The sequence below is a fragment of the Prunus avium genome, chromosome 8 (assembly GCF_965620075.1).
Source record: "Prunus avium chromosome 8, drPruAviu1.hap1.1, whole genome shotgun sequence".
NCBI lineage: Eukaryota > Viridiplantae > Streptophyta > Magnoliopsida > Rosales > Rosaceae > Prunus > Prunus avium.
In genome coordinates this window covers 27,510,413-27,532,517 of record NC_142291.1, presented here as the reverse complement: position 1 = coordinate 27,532,517, position 22,105 = coordinate 27,510,413, and the positions used below count along the sequence as shown (strand labels likewise).

The window sequence follows — 22,105 nt, the reverse complement described above, 5'->3', positions numbered from 1 at the left end:
TATCTTAATGTCCATGTTAAGCTTAATTAATGTACACGACAACTAATGATGCCAAAGATGCTTTGGTTAGAGCAATCTTAATCCGTCAAACTTAGGTTGTTTGTGCACTTGGATAATTATATATATCATATTTTTTTTAGCTTATGATATATGTAATACACACCTTATTTCCAATTAGTTTTCTCATTGGTTACTGGATCGTGTTTGTTGAATTTTCTAATTAATTCAATCATGGTATAAGAATATAGTTTATTCACGTATTACACCTTACGTCCACACATGCTTTCACATTATGATACATGTGAGAAGATGTATCTCACATTATGATAAAGTTGTTTAACATGAAAAAGTCAAAGCCTTAGAATAGATTTTGAGAATGTGTGAATTGCAACTAGAATAGTTCTTCAATATTTTAGCAAAAGATGTAAATGTTAATCCTTTAAAATAAAATATCTCCATCGTTTGAAAAAAAAAATAGTATATGTCAAATTACTAGTATATTTTAAAATATACTCTCAATATCACTGAGGGAGTAATAAACTTCGTATTTTTTTAGCTTTATCAACCAGTCTTCTACGATATTATTTATTTATTTATTCTTATTGGAAATACATTAAGAAAGGGACATGTGCAAATTTTAAAGTTGTGTCTGATTATTTAATCAGACCAAACTTATTTATTATATGATTGAAAAAAATTAACATGTGTAGGTTCCAAAAGGGTTGGTCACAAAAGCAAGAGAAGGATTGAGCTAGGGAAACATATGTATATCAAAGAAAAGTCCACATGTTGGAGAAATGTTATCTGTTTCGAGTATACCATGTGGGCTGGTGTATTATTCAATACACATGGATCATGTGAAAATATTTTATTTTTATATCCTATGTGTATTGGAGAATATTTCCACATGATTCATGTGTTTTGGATGGTACACCAATCAAGAGATAAACCGAAACATACAAAAATTACTCCACATGTTGTGTTCAAGGAATACTTAGCAATTCAAAAGGGACTTCATGATCTTTTTGAGGTCACGTGCACAAGAGCTGGTGCCTGGGGGTAATGGCCCCAGAGTAATCGCATTGCCTGCCCCTGTTCAGGACACCAACAACTAGGGGACATGGAAATAAGTTGACCCGGAACATAAAAAAAAATTTCATGGCCACGTGAACCAAAGTTTGTCTTAAAATGCGATAAGGAAACAAAGGAAAAAGAAGCAGATGCTTTGGGCTAGAATGCATATATAGTGTTAAAAGCTTCCTGCAAGAATTATGTAAAGAAAACATGGGCCTCATTTCAGTTGCCTTGCAGCATATATTTAATGGGAATGAGAAATTGCCCATCGAGAAGAATATATATGTTCTTCTCAACTTTGCACTTAGTTGATTTTGTTGGTACATAGGATGAAATTTGCTTATTATAAGGTTGATTTGAAAGCTTACTTATATTAATAATCTTCAGAATTGCGCCAGGAGCATCAATATCTTAATGTATAGTATACTCTGTCCACTTGGATAATTATATCATATATTTTTAGCTTTTGATATACGTAATACACACCATATTCCTAATCAGATTTTTTTGAGTCGAATCATTTAATTCAATCATGGTATAAGAATATAGTTTATCAATATCTTAATGTATAGTATACCCTGTCCATGATCAGCTTAATTAATGTACACTGTAGACAACTAATGATGCCAAAGATGCGTTAGTTAGAGCAATCTTAATCCGTCGAACTTAGGTTGTTTGTGCACTTGGATTTAATTATATCAATTAGTTTTTTATGAGTCGAATCATTGGTTACTGGATCGTGTTTGTTGGATTTTCTAATTAATTCAATCATGGTATAAGAATATAGTTTATTCACGTGTTACTCCTTACGGCTACACATGCTTTCACATTATGATACATGTAAAAAGACGTATCTCACTTTATGATATGTGCTAGAAGACATTATGATAAAGTTGTTTACCATGAAAATGTCAAAGCCTTAGAATAGGCTTTGAGAATGTGTGCTCCATCGTTTGAAAAAAAAAAAAGTATATGTCAAATTACTAGTATGTTTTAAAATAGACTCTCAATATCACCAAGGGAGTAATCAAATTCGTATTTTTTTAGCTTTATCAACCAGTCTTCTATGACTTTATTTATTTATTTATTCTTATTGGAAATGGTATACTAGTGATTTGCCCCCTGAAGTTGTACTTAACTTTCGATTGACCCCCTATTCTTTTTTTTTTTATTATAGAAAATTAAGGATATGAACTTTTTTTTTCCGCCAATTTCCCCCCTACCATCTAAATTCTATACATTTCATCCAATTTTCAGTTAAATCATTTTAAAAAATTATTTTATTGGAAAAAATTGAAGAAAAAGAGTAAACCTAATGACAACCCCTTCCATCTACTCTGTTCCTCCTCCGATTCCCCCATGACCACCATCCTTTACTCCTAGACCAATCCCCCACCCCCACAGACCCTTCCCCCCCCTCCGCCTTCTGTATTTTCATCCCCCAAACCAAACTCACCCCCCCTCTCCTCCTTGATTTTCTTCTCCCCCCATTCCCCATGACCACCACCCTCCACTCCCAAACCAATCCCCCACCCCAAAGACAGAGAGAGAGAGAGAGAAAGAGAGAGAGAGAGAGAGAGAGAGTATTATTTGAATTTTCTGGTTTTTACATTATTTTTCATTTCTTATTTATTTTTAATGTATACAATGACCATTTTGCCCTCATATTTAACGGCAAATTGGATGAAATGTTGCAGATTTAGACGGCATGGGGGAAATTGGCGAAAAAAAGAAGTTCATATCCTTAATTTTCTATAGTAAAAAAAAGATAGGGGGTCAATCGAAAGTTAAGTACAAGTTTAGGGGGCAAATCACTAGTATACCCTATTGGAAATACATTAAGAAATGGACATGTGCAAATTTTAAAGTTGTGTCTGATTATTTAATCAGATCTTATTTATTTATTATATGATTAAAAAAAATTAACATGTGTAGGGTTCCAAAAGGGTTTGTCACAAAAGCAAGAGAAGGATTGAACAAGGGGAACATATGTATATCAAAGACAAGCCCACATGTTAGAGAAATTTTTTTATATTCCGAGTGCACCGCGTGGTTGGTGTACCATCCAACACACATGGGTCATGTGAAATATTTTATTTTATATCCTATGTGTATTGGAGAATATTTCCACATGACCCATGTGTATTAGATGGTACACTAGTCACGCAGTGACCCGGAACATATACAAAATTTACGCCACATGTTGTGTTCAAGGAATACTTAGGAATTCAAAATGAACTTCATGGTCTTTTTGAGGTCACATGCACAAGAACTTGAAATTGGCACTTAGGTGACGAGGGGTAAATTAAATGACACAAACACAACCACAACAAGCTTCACACACTATAGTCCTTGACCAAAACACTTATGACTAGTCAACTGCTAGTCATGAACAACCACAATCAAGAATCCACACAGAGCATGCCACAATGTACCTGCAATCCTAGAAAAATACTAGTGACAACCTAGGCACTCAGAAGGACCCATCAATCTCGGCATCCCCTGTGCTAGCAACAACTATGGTGGAAGTGTGTGAAAACATTATAATCAAGTAAATACCAAACAGCAGATAATGATGACTAGTCAACCACCAAGAACACAAACCCAGAAAAATTACAGATATGCAAACCAGATTTTGTTCACCCAGAAACCCACCATTGGGAAAAACTGGAGGTCATCAACCGACCAGGCAATCCAGTAAGTAGAAAAAGATTCTTACAAAGGAATACAAGCAAGCTCAAGCAAAACCTAAATCTATTTAGGAAGATGAGCTATACCTCCTTTGTGCAATCTTCTTCTCCAACTTAGCAAAGCTTGAAGCTTAGTTCTTCATGGCAATGGCAGCTCCTTCTTCAGCTCGTTCATCCCATGGCACTAGCTTGCAAGCTCCAACTCAAACCGAAACCAAAATTTGGATTCAAAGGAGAATGATCAATTTCTTCAAGAAACCATACTCTTGAAGAAATCAATCTTGAATCTGACCTAGATATAAATGAGAGAGTGTTTTAATTAGCTAGATGCAGATTTTCATTTTTCAAATGCAGTTTTCAAAAAGAAACAATTTGGAAAACTCAAAGATGAAAAATATGAAGATGGCTCTTGAGGAAGAAGCAAAAGTTTCCAAAGAAACTTTCCAAAACTTGCCTACAAAAGTGACGGCCACAAAATGAAGAATTGTTTGGCTTTTACACACAAAAATTCCCTAGGTTAGAATCGTACAATGACAGCTGGGAATTTTGCAGAATAGGACAAAAACCTTTGGGTAGGATCCAGCTGGAACAGTGAGCTGGAATTCCTACTGAGGCAGAGGTTGACTAGTCATAATCTTCAGAAGTTGGAAAATGCAATGTAATGCAATGCAAAATTTACCTTTGTCAATTTGCTTGAACCTCCATAGGATAGTTGATAGTTAAGAACACCTACAGAAGCTATTCTTAATCTAAACTTGAGCTTGATAAAAACAATAAAAATCCTATTACAAAATTGTCAAGGGAAGCCAAAAGAAATACTCAAAATTCATACATTAACAGAACTGGTGCCTGGGGGTAGAATGGTACTCATAGTCATCTGCTACATAAAGAGTCGAGAGCATTTTTGCTCACCAGTTTAACCTAAGGCATCTTCACCACCATTTTCAACGAGAAAAACTTCCCTGGCACGGGGATGCCAAGGTAAGCAATCCAGCTAAGTATCCTCGCCCAATGACCTCTCAATAGCTATCACCCACTAATATTTTTTTACAAAAATTTAGTTTGTTGCCTCTGCTCCTTCATCCTATGCAAATTTTGCAACTCTACTTTAACACTTAACCAAAAAAAAAAAAAAATTCTTCAGACCAACATTCAAGCCTTCTCATCACGATCGCCACTCCTCGCCACATCCGTCAACATCAGCCTCAAATTCAACACCGCCATCCCCTCCTCCATCATTGGCTACCTCTTCTCATCTCCGTCTCATCTCTCCCTCTTGTTCTCTCTCTTCACGCCAACAACAGTGGAAGCGGCAACGAGCTTGCCCAACTCCAAATTTGAGGTGATTGACATCAAATTTCGAGGTCAATCTCTCCCTCTCTTTCTATCTCTTCTTGGCGGCCTCCGATGTAGTTGATGCAAAGTGGGAGACAAGATGATGAAGCGAGGGTGCATACCAACTCAAAATCAAGCCCAAAGGCTGCTCAATGCACTCTTAAACTTTTTTTATTATTTTTATAATCATTTTCATCATGTAATTCGTAATTTTTAATGCTTTTTTTTATTTATTTATTTAAGGATTTAGAGTATTTAGAGTAGAAAAGCTTAGAAGGACGCCATTGTTAACACTCCCGCTCGGCCCGGTTGATTAATTGTCCATTTTGCAGCTAAGTATAGCAATTATAAGGCATATGTGGGTTATGTCAGTTATTCCCAGCACATTGAGCCCACCCCTTACACCTAAGTTTGAATCCCTCTACCTCTAGCAATTATAAGTATCAAAATTGTAGGTTGATTAGTCAATCATAGGGAAATAGAGAGTAGAGACAGCACTTCCATCAATTTTTTCATTCAAGAGAAGTGATAGTTAAACAAGGAATCTTATTGTATGCGATCTACTTAATTAATGCACACTGTTTTTTTATTCTTTTTTGTCAAATGATGCCAAAGATGTGTTAGTTACGTAGGAATCTTAGTACTCATAGCCTAGGATATATAAAGTCTGTGACTTATGGAGCCCTACGTAATAGGTTTCACTATCTATGACTTATGGAGCACTACGTAATTAGGGTGTTTAAATTTGTGCACTTGGCTAATCATATTATATTTTTCTTTAGCTTATGACGTGGTTAATTTCACGTCACCTGTCTTAGATCGTACACCTGTAAACGTTTTGAAGTTGTTGGTTTGCAAGTTAGATAACTACCGAACTTTTAAAAAGTCTCGGCATTTGGCTATAAATATGTGGGAGTCTTCTAGCAGAACTGGTAGCAAGAGGGAGAGAAGTATTATTTGAGAACACAAAAATGAAGGTAGAGCAAGTCCTACACATGAATGGAGGAGTTGGGAAAACAAGCTATGCAAACAATTCCCTACTTCAAGTTAGTCACTCTCTCTCTCTCTCTCTCTCTCTCTCTCTCTCTCTCTCTCTATATATATATATACATACAGAGAGCTTTCATTGAGGGATCCCTTAAATAAGCTTATTTAAGGGATACTCTAGTAGGGCCCACTACACATTGTATTTCATTAATCCAAACCATCTATGTTTTAGATAATCATTCAAAGATCATCTTTATAAAAAAATCACTTAAATCCGATATCATTTGACCACACAATTGAGTTATTGAAATTTTAGTACTTTCTTGAAGCACCATGTTCATTAATTTTGTAGGACACAATTGGATGTTGAAATGGTTTTCGATTTGTCTAATTTTTTGCAAGGATGATCTATGAATGTAGACTTAAAAAATAGATGATTTGGATCGTTTAAAAAAAAATTCGTAGGGGACCTTAAAGGGTGTCCCTCAAATAATTTTATTTAAGGGATCCCTCAATAGAAGGGGACTGGAGTCCCTCAATTTCAAAATCGTTCCCGTGAACTTTCAACTTCAGTTTCGTTATGACAAATGGCCCTACCATCAATTTTGTTAACTTTTCTGTTAAATGCAGGGGCAAAATGATATTTTTGTATTAAATTTATTAAAATATGAATAAAAAATTAAAATTAAACTCTCTCTCTCTCCCCCTCTATCTCGATTTCTACTCACCCAAACTTTATTATTATTTTTTTGTTGGTTTTTTATTTGATTTTCTTTTATTGTTATTTTAAAGGAATAATTTTTTATTCTTTTTTTTTTGTTTTAATATAAAAATACCATTTTGCCCCTGCATTTAACAGAAAAAGTTAACAAAATTGATAGCAGAACCATTTGTCCTAACAAAAGTAAAGTTAAAGGACCACGGGACCGATTTTGGAAATTGAGGGACTCAAAGGCAAATCGGGTCTAAGTTCAGGGACTAATAAAACGATTAACCCCAAATATCCACCACTTAACATGGTTCTTTCTAAAATTATTTTGATAGTTATAAGTTATAGCCAAAATTATGCACCAAAAAAAATCTGGTAGAGAGGAGGAATTATGCAATATTCATGCTTCCTTCAACCTCGTTTATTTTTTTCTTCAGAGAGCAGTGATTTCAATGGTGAAGCCCATAGTTGGTGCAAGCATAGAGGAGCTGTGTTGCACTCTCTTCCCAGAGTGTTTGAAAGTAGCGGACTTGGGATGCTCTTCAGGACCCAACACCCTTTTGGTGGTGTCAGAAATCATAGACAGCATCCACACAACTTATCAAAAACTCAACCGCCCACTTCCATCACTCCAAGCCTTCTTGAATGATCTTCCTGGAAACGATTTCAACACGTTGTTCAGGTCATTGCCAGGCTTCTATAAGAAACTTGATGAAGAATATGAGAAGAAGTTCGGGTCATGTTTTATTGCAGGAATGCCTGGTTCTTTCTATGGCAGGCTCTTCCCCAACAATTCTCTGCACTTTGTTCACTCTTCTTATGCTCTTCACTGGATCTCTGAGGTTGATTTCTTTTTTTAATCAATCATTGAGTCGTTATTAGGCATAAACTCTTCATACACCCAGTTATATATAACTCATTAGTTACACCACATGGCAGGATGCTCCAGTCAAACATAAAAATATCTCCATGAGAAGTCTTTCTCAATCAACTAGGGATTTTTAAAAAAAATTATATATCTTGCAAGTTTGCCAGTCTTCTATGAATTTTTTTATTTTTTGTTACTTTATTCAATTGGTAAAATAATAATATTTCTAAAATCGTGTCTGATAATTTAATCTGATAAGTCATGAGCATAAACGTGTGTACGTAGGTTCCAAAAGGCTTGGTGACCAAAGAAGGAGAGGAACTTAACAAGGGGAACATATATATAGCAAAGACAAGCCCTCCAGTTGTGTTTAAGCAATACTTGGAGCAATTCAAAAGGGACTTCACAGTCTTTTTGAGGTCACGGGCAGAAGAGCTTGTCCTAGGAGGCAGTATGGTACTCACAACCACTGGCAGCATAAAGAGTCATGATCCCCTCTGCATTTGGGAATTTGTAGGACTGAAACTCAATGACATGGTTTTAGAGGTAATTAAATATTAGATTCTAGCAAGTAGGGCTGCAATATATTTCCTTTTTAGCTATTTAGAAATGTATATTTTGATGAATTATCAGGGTTTGATTGGTGAGGAAAAATTGGACGCATTCAATATGCCATTCTATACACCTACAACGAAGGAGATAGAAGAGGTGATCCAGGCTGAAGGATCATTTACTTCGCAAAACCTTCAAGTTTTCAAAAATGATTGGGGCTCTTATATGAACCAAGCTAACAGTGGCCTTGATAAGAAGACGAGGGCTGCAAAATTTACCACTGACATAAGGGCTGTGGGGGAGCCGATTCTGGCGAGCCAATTCGGAGAAGAAGTGATGGACGATTTGTTTCGTAGGTTTGAAGCAGATGTTCTTGATCACATGGAAAGGGAGAACTGCCAATTCATTAGCCTGGTTATCTCGTTGACAAAGGAGCGTTGATGAGATGAATATGCAAGACATGGGGTAACAAGATTTGTGTTCCATTTGCTTTGTTTATCTTTGTACCTTTCAGGTCTTGGACTACAGTTTATTGTTAAGAATAAATTTGTTTACATTTAGTCATCTTTTTGTGATAGAAGTTGAGGTTCCACCCAAAAACCAATTGGCAATAGAGGGAGTAGCCAAACTCCTTATAAGCCCTTTGCTAGATTTCTTAACTTTCCAGTGTGAAACATTTTTCACCTTCACATTCTCACATTGTGTCATTCATACTTCGATTTAAAACACATTGAAGGAAAATGGAAGTGAAAGTTCTTCGGAAATTTTTTATTTTAGTTTTAGTATTTGATTTGTAGAAAACCCAAAACCCTAATTAAGTATCCAAACTCAAATTTAAGACCCTTGAAAAAGAAGTTCATGTTCGAGATTGTTAATTAAATTTTTTTTGTTGATTAAGATCACACCCATTAGACTAATTTAAATGCAGCATAACAAGTTCATTTCAACTAAGTTTTTCTCTACTTGTAGTAGTTAACAAATCAAGTTCAATGCCACAATTCCAACTAAGTTCATTTCAGCATAGGAAGTTGATTTCAACTAAGTTTTTATGGTCAGAAGCAGAGCCACTTTTGACCACACAAAAAAAAATAAAAATAAAAAAGCAGAGCCACACCCGTGGTTTTGCAGCAAACTTTCATTATGTCCCATGAAACTGTAGGTTAAATCACAATGCCAGTCGAAGGTGTGCTAATTAACTTATTTCCTGGAGTATAATTTGGGCACACTGACCAAACTTCAACCCCCATATGCACTGCCATTTCTGAACCCCCCAAAAAAAGGCAACTGTCATTTAACTATCTGAGATTACTATTAGATGACTATTGTCCTTAGGACTCTATATTGTCCTTGGGATTCCTCTTGCTTATCTGATTACATTATATTCTTATCATACTTGATATAGGACTCTATCTGTAATACTGTATAAATCAATACAATATGCCCTCATGATAATTGAGGCTTTACCCCACTACCAAAAAAATGAGTATTTGGGGCATTTAATATTCGCCTCTAAAAGCACTTGTAGAGGCAGATATCTTGCAAAACCGCCCCTAATGAGAAGGAGGGGCAAAAAAAAAATGGGCCCCTAATACACACGCTTCTATTGTTAATAGGGGCATAAAATCTTGAAGATCCGCCCTTACTATTTGTGTTGCCACGTTGGCAGATTACATTAAAGATCTTTATTACAGGCGCAAACATCCACCCCTAATACTTTCAATTATTAATTAAAAAAAAACACAAAACACAAAAGCCGCCTCGAACACAAATTTTGTGTTTGGAATTCAAAATTTACAAAAACGATCCAAATTATTCTTCTTTCCCTCTTTTCTCTTCCATACAAAGTTTGAATTTCAAACCCACATCCACTCAACTCGAACACAGCTTTACAGAAGAAATCTCTAAGCGTTTCTTCTTATTTTACTTCAACACACAAAGCGATTCCTCTTTTCTGGATTAGCAACTGTTAATTAACAATATATCAATAATTAATAGACTAACATTAACCAAAATTTTAAACAAAAAAAGAACAGTCGTATAATTTGTATGAACAAACCTTGAGGAAAAATCAATCAAATGATTAAAATTATCCAAGAAATTATTCACCATTCCACTTCAAATTTTTCAAAACTTGTGGAATGTACCTGCAAAAATGAAAACTTCGAAAATGAATAAAAAAACATGGTTTAAAGAATACAAATTGAGTTTTTCTTCTCTCTATTGCAAACCTTTCTTGTGCTCTTTCTTTGTCTTTCTCGGATACACCAAGTGAATATTGCAAGGGAGAAAGAATAAGAAGAAATGGGAAAGAAAAGACAACGAAGAAGGAAGAAAAGAAGAGAGAACGATTTCAAAGATAGACAAGAGCAAAAATGAAGGAACAAAGAGAAGAACTAAGAAAGAATGAAAATGAAAAAAAAAAAAAAAAAAAAAGATGAAGGGTTGTGCGGCGCTGGAAGAAGAGGAAGAGAGAAATAGGGGAAGTGGGTGTGTTGGTGTTGGAGAATTAGGGTTTAGATTAATCTCTCTTTTCTTATTTACTTTATCAGCCCCTGAAAGGAAATAATTAAATTTAAAAAATAAAAACATTCATCTGCCCCTAATAAAAGTCATCAGGGGCCAATCTTATTCGCCTCTAATAATTGAACTTTATAGTGGCAGTGTTTACCGCCCCTATAGGTAATAAAACTAATAGAGGCATTTAATGTGCACCCCTATTATTGTTATAGGGGCATGTCCATATTTCCGCCCCTAATAAACATTAATAGAGGCAGATCCTTATTTCTGCCCCTAATACTCAAGTTTTTGGTAGTGCCCATACGTTGCAATTCTTTCATGGTATCAGAGTGGGTTAGCCCACGTGTGAAAGCCGAACGACCACACGTGCTCCACGTCACCCAATATGTGTTGTCCACGTGTTATGCTTGAAAATTTGCTACACGTGCGGGGGCATGTGAGAATGTGAAGGTAAAAAGTCTCACATTGGAAAGTTGAGAAACCTAGCAAGGGCTTATAAGGAGTTGGGCTACCCCTCCCTCTCCCCCATTGCCAAATGGTTCCCGAGAATATCATGGCCATGATTCTGTTGATGGTGTGCTTGGTGGAACAAGTTTGCCTATCACCCATATTGGCTCCTCTAGTCTTCCTTTTAACAACTCTATTTTTTCTCTTACTGATATACTTCACTGCCCTACTGTTTCTTGTAATTTGTTGTCCACTAATAAATTTCCACGGGATAATAACTATTTCTTCACGTTTTATCCCAATTATTTTTTGGTACAGGATTCGCGGACGAGGAAGACTCTTTTCCGGGGCACAAGTAATCTTGGTCTCTACTCTCTCCCATCTAGCATGTCATCTCGTGGTCATATTGCATATCTTGGTGTTCGTGTTGCTGGTCCTGTTTGGCATTAGCGCCTTGGTCATCCTTCGTCTCCTATTTTAAAATTTTTATTGTCTACAAATAAGTTGTCTATTGATGGCACTAAGACTTTTAATAATTTTACTTGTCATTCCTGTCCTTTAGGAAAAAGTGTTAAGCTACCGTTTTAGTCTTCTTTATCTGTTAAGCATGCTCCTCTTGCACTCATTCACTCTGATGTATGGAGTTCGTCTAATAAATCAGTTTCCGAATTTCAATATTATGTTCTTTTTGTTGATAATTTTTCTCGCTACTCATGGATATTTCCTATGCGCTTGAAATATGAGGTTTTCTCTTTGTTTGTTAAATTTAAGATACTTGTTGAGAATTTATTTTCTACAAAAATTAAAGCTCTTCAAACTGATGGGGTGGTGAATATACTAGTCGTATTTTTCATAATGTTTTGGTTACTCATGGTATTAACCATTGCATTTCTTGTCCCCATCACCCTGAACAAAATGGTTTAGCAGAACAGAAACATCGTCATATGGTTGACACTGGGCTTACCTTGTTGGCCCATGCTTCTATGCCTCTTGCCTATTGGGCTGAGGCCATGCATACTGCTGTGTATTTAATTAATCTTCTTCCTTCTAAAGTTTTGGGTCTTCAATTTCCATATCAAATTCTTTTTCATAAGGAACCTAACTTTGCTTTTCCTAAAAATTTTGGGTGTGCATGTTTTCCATATCTTCGGCCTTACAATACTAATAAACTTCACTTCCGATCTGTTAAGTGTGTCTTTTTGGGCTACTCATTAGATCATAAAGGTTATCGTTGTTTAAACTTGACCACTAATAGAGTCTTTTTATCATGCCATGTTATTTTTTATGAACATCGCTTCCCCTTTCAAGAGACCAAGGGCTCTCATGCCGCAATTTCTTCTTCCTCTTCTGTGGATTCTGCACCACCTTTACAAATTTTTGGGTCTCTTCCCAACCAGCAAGCTGCCTTGCAGCCCCATGGCCATCAAATTGTCACGCCCACCTCTCTTAACCCATCCTCTCTCTTGCCAACCCACATATCCTCCAGCCCACACTTATCTTCTCCCTTCCCAATGCCACCAATAATCTCACAGCCGTTGCCTCCCAAACAACCCAACACTCCCCACCTAGTTCTCTCCAAGTTTACCGTCGCACCCCACATAGGACCGTCCTCACTTTTCCCTCTCCTGACCCTAAACTTATTTTACCAAGTTCCTAAAGACACTCATTACCTTCGGCTACTTCTCGAGTAAGACCTTCTACTACTCATTCTATGGTGACTCGTGCTAAAACTGGTCTTCGTAAACCCAATCCTAAATATGCAAATCATGCTTTCTTGGACTCTACTAATGATATTCACTAGTAAAAAAAACCCCTTGCGCGACCAAATTTTGCCCGACGAAACACAATTCGTCGCTCAAAGTGACTTTGCGCGACGAAAATTAAACTTCGTCGCTCAAAGTCTTACGGGACTAAATTTTGCGCAACGAAACACAAATTGTCGCACAAAGTCACTTTGCGCGACGAAGTGTGGTTCGTCTCGTAAAGTCTTTACAAAAATAAACAAAATAAAAAATTATTTTTAAAAATCTCTTGGATGACTTTGCGCGACGAAACAATAAAATTCGGTACACAAAGTCTTGCGCGACGAAGTGTGGTTCGTCTCGTAAAGTCTTTACAAAAATAAAGAAAATAAAAAATTATTTGTAAAAACCTTTCATGACTTTGCGCGACGAAAAAATAAAATTCGGTGCACAAAATCTTGCGCGACGAAGTGTGTTTCGTCTCGCAAAGTCTTTACAAAAATAAATAAAATAATTTTTTTTATAAACATCTTTGCATGACTTTGCGCGACGAATTTCTAAACTTCGTCTCGCAAAGTCTTTACAAAAATAAAAATAAATAAAATAAATAAATTATTTTGTTAGAAAAATATAATATTTTAAATGTATTATATTTTAAATTGACGATCAAATTGGTTCATTGTATTCATATAGGGTCAAGGAGTGTAGCTGTAAAAAATCATCAAAATCGAAACTGAAATAACCGTTAAATCGTGATTTTTCGTTTATAACCGTCGAAAAGTTTTGTCCTATTACTTGATCTCTGAATGTTTATTTTTTCCGATTTTTGGCGTATATGATCTCGAAGTATAAACAAACAAGTTTGATGGTTGGATCTTTGAAACTAGTTTCGTAGAATGCGTATGCCATCAAAACAATATATTCACTAACAATTAAGAGTTTATTTATACTTTCATTAAATACAACATAAGATTTTGTGGTATCCACTAGTGTAAATATTTTAAATTGAAGATCAAATTGAGTCATTGTATTCATAAAGGTTCAAGGAGTGTAGCTGTAAAAAAAATCATCAAAATCGGAGTTAAAATAACCGTTAAATCGTGATTTTTGTTTATAACCATCGAAAAGTTTTGTCACATTACGTGATCTCTGAATGTTTATTTTTTCCTATTTTTAGGGTATACGATCTCGAAGTATAAACAAACAAGTTTGACGGTTGGATCGTTGAAACTAGTTTCATAGAATACATATGCCATCAAAATAATATATTCACTAAAAATTAAGAGTTTATTTATACTTTCATTAAATATAACATAAGATTTTGTGGTATCCACTAGTGTAAATATTTTAAATTGACGATCAAATGGAGTCATTGTATTCATATAGGGTCAAGGAGTGTAGCTGTAAAAAATCATCAAAATCAGAGTTGAAATAACCGTTAAATCGTGATTTTTCATTTATAACCATCGAACATATTACTTAATCTCTGAATGTTTATTTTTTCCGATTTTTGGCGTATATGATCTCGAAGTGTAAACAAACAAGTTTGACGGTTGGATCATTGAAACTAGTTTCGTAGAATGCATATGCCATCAAAATAATATATTCACTAACAATTAAGAGTTTATTTATACTTTTATTAAATATAACATAAGATTTTGTGGTATCCACTAGTGTAAATATTTTAAATTGATGATCGAATGCAGTCATTGTATTCATATAGGGTCAAGGAGTGTAGCTGTAAAAAATCATCAAAATCAGAGTTGAAATAACCGTTAAATCTTGATTTTTCGTTTATAACCGTCAAAATGTTTTGTCCTTTACTTGATCTCTGAATTTTTTTTTTCCTGATTTTTGGCGTATATGATCTCGATGTGTAAACAAACAAGTTTGATGGTTGGATCGTTGAAACTAGTTTCGTAGAATGTGTATGCCATCAAAACAATATATTCACTAACAATTAAGAGTTTATTTATACTTTCATTAAATATAACATAAGATTTTGTGATATCCACTAGTGTAAATATTTTCAATTAATGATCGAATGCAGTCATTGTATTCATATAGGGTCAAGGAGTGTAGCTGTAAAAAATCATCAAAATCAGAGTTGAAATAACCGTTAAATCTTGATTTTTCTTTTATAACCGTCGAAATGTTTTGTCCCATTACTTGATCTCTTAATGTTTATTTTTTCTGAATTTTGGCGTATATGATCTCGAAGTATAAACAAACAAGTTTGACGGTTGGATCGTTGAGTAGCTTTAAAATTGTTTATTTTGTACGTATAACACTTAAGAAATTGAATAGTATATATATTTATTAGTAGCTTTAAATTTTTTTAAGACTTTGTGCGACCAATATAATAATTCATCGCGCAAAGAATACTCTAAAAATTTGGGCGGGTACCAAAAATGGGAATTTTTTAAAAAAAAAATTACGACTTTGCGGGACGAATATATAGTTCGTCGAGCAAAGTTTTGTGGGACAAATATATAGTCGTTCGTCGCGCAAAGTTTTGCGGGACCAATATAAAGTTCGTCGCGCAAAGTTTTGCGGGACCAATATATAGTTGTTCGTCGCGCAAAGTATACCCGAAAAATTTGGGCGGGTACCAAAAATGCGAATTTTTTTAAAAAAATTTCTTCCAACTTTGCGCGACCAATATATAGTAGTTCGTCGCGCAAAGTATACTCTAAAAATTTGGCGGGTACCAAAAATGGGAATTTTAAAAAAAAAAATTACGACTTTGCGGGACCAATATATAGTTCGTCGCGCAAAGTATACCCGAAAAATTTGGGCGGGTACCAAAAATGGAAAGCGGGAATATTGTGGTCGCGCAAAACTTTGAGCGACCAAAATTTCGTCTCGCAAAACCCTAAAAATTTGGGCGCGCACCAAAAATTGGAATTTTAAAAAAAAAAAAAATTCGAGACTTTGCGCGACCAATATATTGTTTCGTCGCGCAAAGTGATACGGTTTTTAAAACCAAAATAACACCTCCACCATTTTCTCAATGTCTTCTACTCTTACCTCTCCTCTCTCTTTCCTTCTCCCCAAATCCTACCCTTTCTCTCACACTCACTCCTCTCACTTAATCTCTCATCTCTCTCTTCACTATCTATTACTCTCACTCACTCTCTTATCTCTCTTTTCATCATCTCTCACTCTCACTCACTCTTTCATCTCTCTCTCACTATCTTCTCTATTCTCTCACACTCACTTCTCCCTCTCATTCTCACTCACTCAAAATCTTGCCAAAAGGTATATTCTCTCCAAACTTTAATTTTTTTTTCATTAATATGTGTTTTTGGAGTTAGTTTTGAGTTTATTCCAATTTTTTTTGTTATTTGTCAATTTTTTTTTTTTTTTGTAGGGAATCGTCGAGACTTTGACAGCTAAAGTTGAGGATTTGGACGCTATCGAAACATATCCTCCGCCACTATCACCACAATAGGCTTGTAGATTTTATTATTGTACTTTGTTAATTTATGTGTACATTTTGAATATTATATATATTGGATAATTTGACCACTATTTTTCATATGTAATTTTATTTTGAATATTTCAATTTAAATTAAAGTAATTAAAAAAAATAAAATCATACAATTAAATTAAATTTTAAAAGTAAAAATTTGAAAAATTAATATAATGAAATTGATATAAGAGAAATAATTTAAAAAAATGTCAAAAACCTTGGGTGACAAAATATTTCGTCGAGCAAACTATTAAACTAGTTTATTTTAATTAAAAATTTAAAAAAAACAAAAATTTAAAAAAAATTTAAATTTTTTTTTTTTTTTTAAATTGAATATTTCGTCGCGCAAAGTAATTAATATTCGTCACGCAAAGTTGATAGTATTCGTCGCGCAAAGTATCTTTGAGCGACGTTAGTATTCGTCGCGCAAAGTTGTTATCGTTCGTCGCGCAAAGTATCTTTGCGAGACAAAAAAAAAATTTCGTCGCGCAAAACCTTTCTTTACGATCTTTGCGCGACAGAACTTGCGTGACCAAAATTTCGTCGCGCAAAGTGTTTTTTGTAGTAGTGATTGTTGAGCCCACTTGTTTCAGTCATGCTAATAAATTTCAGGAATGGCGCACCGCTATGGGAGAAGAATTTAATGCTCTTCAACGAGCTGGTACTTGGGTCCTTGTTCCTCCAAAGCCCACCTTGAATGTTTTGCCAAATAAGTGGGTGTTTCGTATCAAACGTAATTCTGATGGCTCTGTTCAACGTTACAAGGCCCGTTTAGTGGCTAATGGTTTTCATTAGCAAGAAGGGTTGGATTATGGCAAGACATTTAGCCCAGTTGTGAATCATTCCACCATCCGTCTTATCTTAGCCTTATCTGTTCAATTTCAATGGCCCATTCGTTAGTTGGATGTTCAGAATGGTTTCCTCCACGGCTATCTAGATGAGGAGGTTTATATGTGTCAGCCCACTGGGTTCTTTGACCCCCAATTTCCTGACCATGTTTGTCATCTTAAGCGTTCTCTCTATGGGCTCAAACAAGCCCCTCGAGCCTGGTTTAAATGTTTCTCCGCTCATTTGGAAGATTTGGGCTTCACTGCTTCCACAGCCGACTCTTCGTTATTCATTTATCTTAATGGATCCATTCGAGTTTATTTATTAATTTATGTTGATGACATTTTAATTACAGGCAATGACCCAGCCCACATCTCCACACTCATTCAAGACTTGAGCCGTCTCTTCTCCATGAAGGACCTTGGGCCTGTTCATTATTTTATGGGCATGGAAATTCTTCGCACTCCTAACGGGCTTTCTCTTACTCAATCCAAATATATAAAGGACTTGTTGACGCGCACAAAGATGCAGGACGCCAAGCATATTTCATCGCATGTTGCCAGTGGACGTCGTCGTAATTAGCCTCCATGATGGTGTTCCATTAAATGATCGTTCTGAGTATCGAAGTGTTGTTGGTGCCTTGCAATATCTCACTCTCACACGCCCTGATATTGCCTTTGTTGTGAACCACGTCTGCCAATTTATATGCACCAACCTACCTCTACTCATTGGGTTGCTGTCAAACGTATTCTTCGCTATCTTAATGGTACTTCCACTCATGGCTTGTTCTATAAACCTGGTTCCCTGCCTTTAATGGCTTATTTTGATGCGGACTATGTCGGTGATCCTGATGATCATCACCCCACAGGTGGCTACTGTTTGTATCTTAGGTCTAATTTAATTTCCTGGAGTTCTAAAAAGCAAGGAGGTGTTTCACGCTCCAGCACTGAAGCCGAGTACCGCCAACTTGCTTATACTGCTGCTGCGATTTCTTGGTTCCGTGCACTATTTCATGATCTACAACTTTCTCTTTCCTATCCTAAACTTTGGTGTGACAACATTAGTGCCATCGCCTTGGCCTCCAATCCTGTCTTCCATGCGCGTACTCGTCATGTTGAAGTCGATTATCATTATGTTTGTGAAAAAGTTGTGCGGCAGGAGCTTGATGTTCGTTATCTTGCTACTCTTGACCAAATTGCTGACATTTTAACGAAAGGGTTGTCTATTCCACGTTTCCAGCTGCTGACCTCCAAGCTTCCAGTGCGTTCCTCCCATGTTAGCTTGCGGGGGTGTATTAGATGACTATTGTCCTTAGGACTCTATCTTGTATTTACGTTTATCCCATGTGGAATTCCTCTTGCTTATCTGATTACATTATATTCTTATCATACTTGATATAGGACTCTATCTGTAATACTGTATAAATCAATACAATATGCCCTCATGCTAATTGAGGCTTTACCCCATACGTTGCAATTCTTTCAATTACAAGTCAAAATCAAGGTTCGGTTCTTTTTCTACTTTGAATCCTCAGCCTCAAGCTTTTTCATGGCCACGTGAACCAAAGTTTGTCTGAAAATGCGATAAGGAAGTAGGGGACGGCTAGATCGACAAGTGCGAAGTCTCACTCCTATGTGTTCGAGCTAATTGATAATTCATTGTTGTTTGTGATTCTGATGGTTAGTCTGTTCACAATGTTACAAGGTACTTGACTAGTTAATTCGCCACATTCTGTGTTCAAGGAATACTTGGTGCAAATCAAAAGGGACTTCATGGTCTTTTTTAGGCCACATGCACAAGAGCTGGTGCCTTGGGGTAGAATGGTCCTCACAACCATCGGCAGCATAAAGAGCCATGATCCCCTCTACATTATAGAATTGGTTCGATTGATTCTCTCGATGACATGGTTTTAGAGGTAATGTGTAATATGGATGATTAGATATTAGCTAGATGGATAATAGTAAGTAGCTGGTAACATTAAACCACATGTATGGCTGTTATTTTAGACGATATGTCGGAAATATGTTTACTACAATTAGTAGCTTTTAAGTGCTAACCAATTAATAGGGCTCATTTGGGACTGCTTCTCTAGGAAGCACTTCTGCTCATAAACACTTCTAACAAAATCACTTTTATTATAAAGAATTTGAAATTTTCAAAAAAAATCAAAGTGCTTCCTTGAAAAGCACTTCTAGACTTTTCTACCAAACACTGTCATAAGCGTTTTTAGCCCTTCCAGAAGCTCTCCTAAACGGGTTAATACGCCGCTCATCACTTGTTTGACTTCACTCCACAAATACATGTTTAATAAGCAATATATTAATTAATAAACCACCTTTATTCAAATAAGAGATTTTCTTGAGTTTATTATTGTTGGGCTTATTCTATTTTGATGCCTAGAGCAGCTGAATAATAACATAGCAATCAGATTTGATATTTGTTTTCTCAATTTAGGCATTGTTTTTTCCATTTAGAAATTGAGACACTGTACATCTACCCAGCAGAAACTCCCATTAGGATTTACAACTTAATTAATATATACACTAGTACTATAAGTCTTCTCAGGTCCAAATTTCAATGTCATCCATACACCCTCATCATATTATCAAAATGACACACTTGACAGTGATATGCATAGTTATAGTTAAGCTGTCATTGTATTATAGTTAAGCTGTCATTGTATCAAAGAATGACAGATCTGCTGCAAGCGTTCTTGTATAAGGAAAAGCCTTTAGCTGGCATGAAACAAAAACTGTCATTCCAATTTCCAAATATTGAGAAGGGAAAGAAGAAAAAGAAAAACTGTCCCAATCAAGTATTCCCATTCCACAAAGCAGCAAAGTTTCATTCTATTATATCACCTTCAAAATCAGACAACCAAATGGACATGTGTAAATAGTTGAACCAAAAAAATTCACACAAAAAAAAAAGGGTTGTGTTTGTCTAAGTCCATGTCCAACAAGCCTTATCTAATATAGATGATAAGTGTTTTTTTTTTTTTTTTTAAATTTAAAGTAAAGCCAATTATCTAATAAGCTTTTCAAGTTTCAAAGCCAAGGGATAAAACAATTCAAATGTGGGTTGACCCCACGTGCAAATCTCCTAAAGAAGTTTTTTAAAATAGGAGTTTGGCCAATCCATGAAAACTCTCAAGAGAGTTTGGTGGTTCCTGTTTTGGTGGAGTTTTTATTGCATGAAGTGTCCTTCACAAAAGTGATCTCTCACGGCTAGCCTACAAAAAGCATGGCTTTGGGAAAAAAAGGGGGGGTGGAGGTGGCGGAGAGATACAAAAATAAAAAAAGGGAAGCCGCAAGGCTTGGGGAAGAATGGAGCACATCCGTGCTGAAGAAAAATGATAGAGGCAATTCCATATGCAACCGTCCATATCAAAGGGTGACTATATCTTAGCACCTTTTTGGACTTGTCACATTAATGGTTGACTTCCTGGGCCAAGAATTTCTGTTTCTTTATTGAAGTAGCACAACATGGAGCCGTGCTAAAGAAAAATGACAGAGGCAATCAAGGCTCCTCACTTGAAGTCCCCAATGCTTGGGTATAAAACCCGCAAATCAAACAAATGAATGGCAATCCATGTTGGGGGGCAACCTTTTAATAAATCATGCAAAATCCATGGGTGACAAACGCCGAAATCATTTAGATGCAAATTCATGGGTGAGCAACCTGAAAAATCATTGGATACGAAATCTATTATTGGGTGAGAAACCCCGAAATTATTTGAATGCAAATTCATGGGTGAGAAAACCCAAAATCATTTGGATGCAATCCATGGGTGAGTAACCCTGAAATTATTGGATGATAAATCAATCATGGGTGGAAAACCCATAAATTTCCATTGGATGATAAATCCATTTTTGGTGAAAAAAACCCATGAATCAAATATTGGGTATTTAACCCACCAACAATAACAACAAAAAATTGATCATAGTCCAAAATCGTGGACGCCTTTGGGAATTTTTTATTTTTTTTTTTTTTTTTTTTTGGCACTCTTTGCCTTCTCTGCCTTGGTGTTGGCTGCTAGTGGACAAAAAGGAGGGAAAACTCTATTTGGATCAAGGTCTAAAATATCGGTGGTATCGGAAATATCGGAAGTCCAAAAACACGGAAATATCGAAGGAAATATTGGGATATTATCGGTATTAGTAAAAATTGAATAAAAACCAAGGAAATTGTAAGAAAAACTTGGAAATTTTTATTGAAACTTTGCAGGATGTTTATTTAGTCAATTATCTATTAGTTTATCACAAAAAATTGGAAGGAAATGCATTGCATGATGGATTTAACTTATTTAAGTTGATTATATAGTGAGCTGGCAAACACTGTAAGTGTAGAAAATATGTAGTAATTAATGAAAAAAGATTAAACACACCATAATCATTTATATATAATGAATTACTACAATATTTTACACTTTATACATTGCATGGTAAGATACATGAGTGACTTAGTACCACATAGAGTTCCTATGAGGTTCAAAATTTTCACTATCTTCATCATCTCTATGTGTAGAGTAAGTATATTTTGAAGAGTAGTCATCAAATGATAAATCCCCAAAATAGTTTTGCATGTAATTGTTAACATGCCACCCATATGGATCAGAGATTGGTTGACGTTGTCCATAAGCAAAATCATTTGAAGATTGAGTCTCGGATTCTTTCCATGAGTCGCTTGATTCCATCCCAACAAGAATGGGATATGAAGGGTAGGGAAATGGTTGGTTATGAGTACAACCATAATTACTACTTCCTACTCCAACAGAGTCCGAAGTTATAGATAACGAGTCATTTTCTTGACTTGACAAAGTCCCCTTGCCTCTTTCTCTACGAGTCATCTTCTTGACTTCACAAAAACATAAGTGATATG

At 35.6% G+C, this 22,105-nt stretch overlaps 1 protein-coding gene across 1 annotated transcript; it reads left to right on the top strand.

Moving 5' to 3' along the window:
* The first annotated feature begins 6,043 nt into the window (after positions 1-6,043).
* Positions 6,044-8,656, top strand: LOC110772825 (S-adenosyl-methionine 4-1-methyl-2-pyrrolidinyl-3-oxobutanic acid methyltransferase-like). Its single transcript, XM_088246228.1, has 4 exons — positions 6,044-6,145; positions 7,233-7,637; positions 7,949-8,209; positions 8,297-8,656. The coding sequence occupies exons 1-4, from the start codon at positions 6,071-6,073 to the stop codon at positions 8,654-8,656; spliced, it is 1,101 nt and encodes a 366-aa protein (XP_088102354.1). The 5' UTR covers positions 6,044-6,070.
* Positions 8,657-22,105: the final 13,449 nt, after the last annotated feature.

Bases quoted from the DNA above. Each gene is read 5' to 3' on its own strand.
- LOC110772825 (XM_088246228.1), top strand. From the start codon at position 6,071: ATGAAGGTAGAGCAAGTCCTACACATGAATGGAGGAGTTGGGAAAACA. The intron at 6,146-7,232 runs GTTAGTCACTCT...TTTTTTCTTCAG, and splicing joins CAAACAATTCCCTACTTCAA to AGAGCAGTGATTTCAATGGT. The intron at 8,210-8,296 runs GTAATTAAATAT...ATGAATTATCAG, and splicing joins TCAATGACATGGTTTTAGAG to GGTTTGATTGGTGAGGAAAA.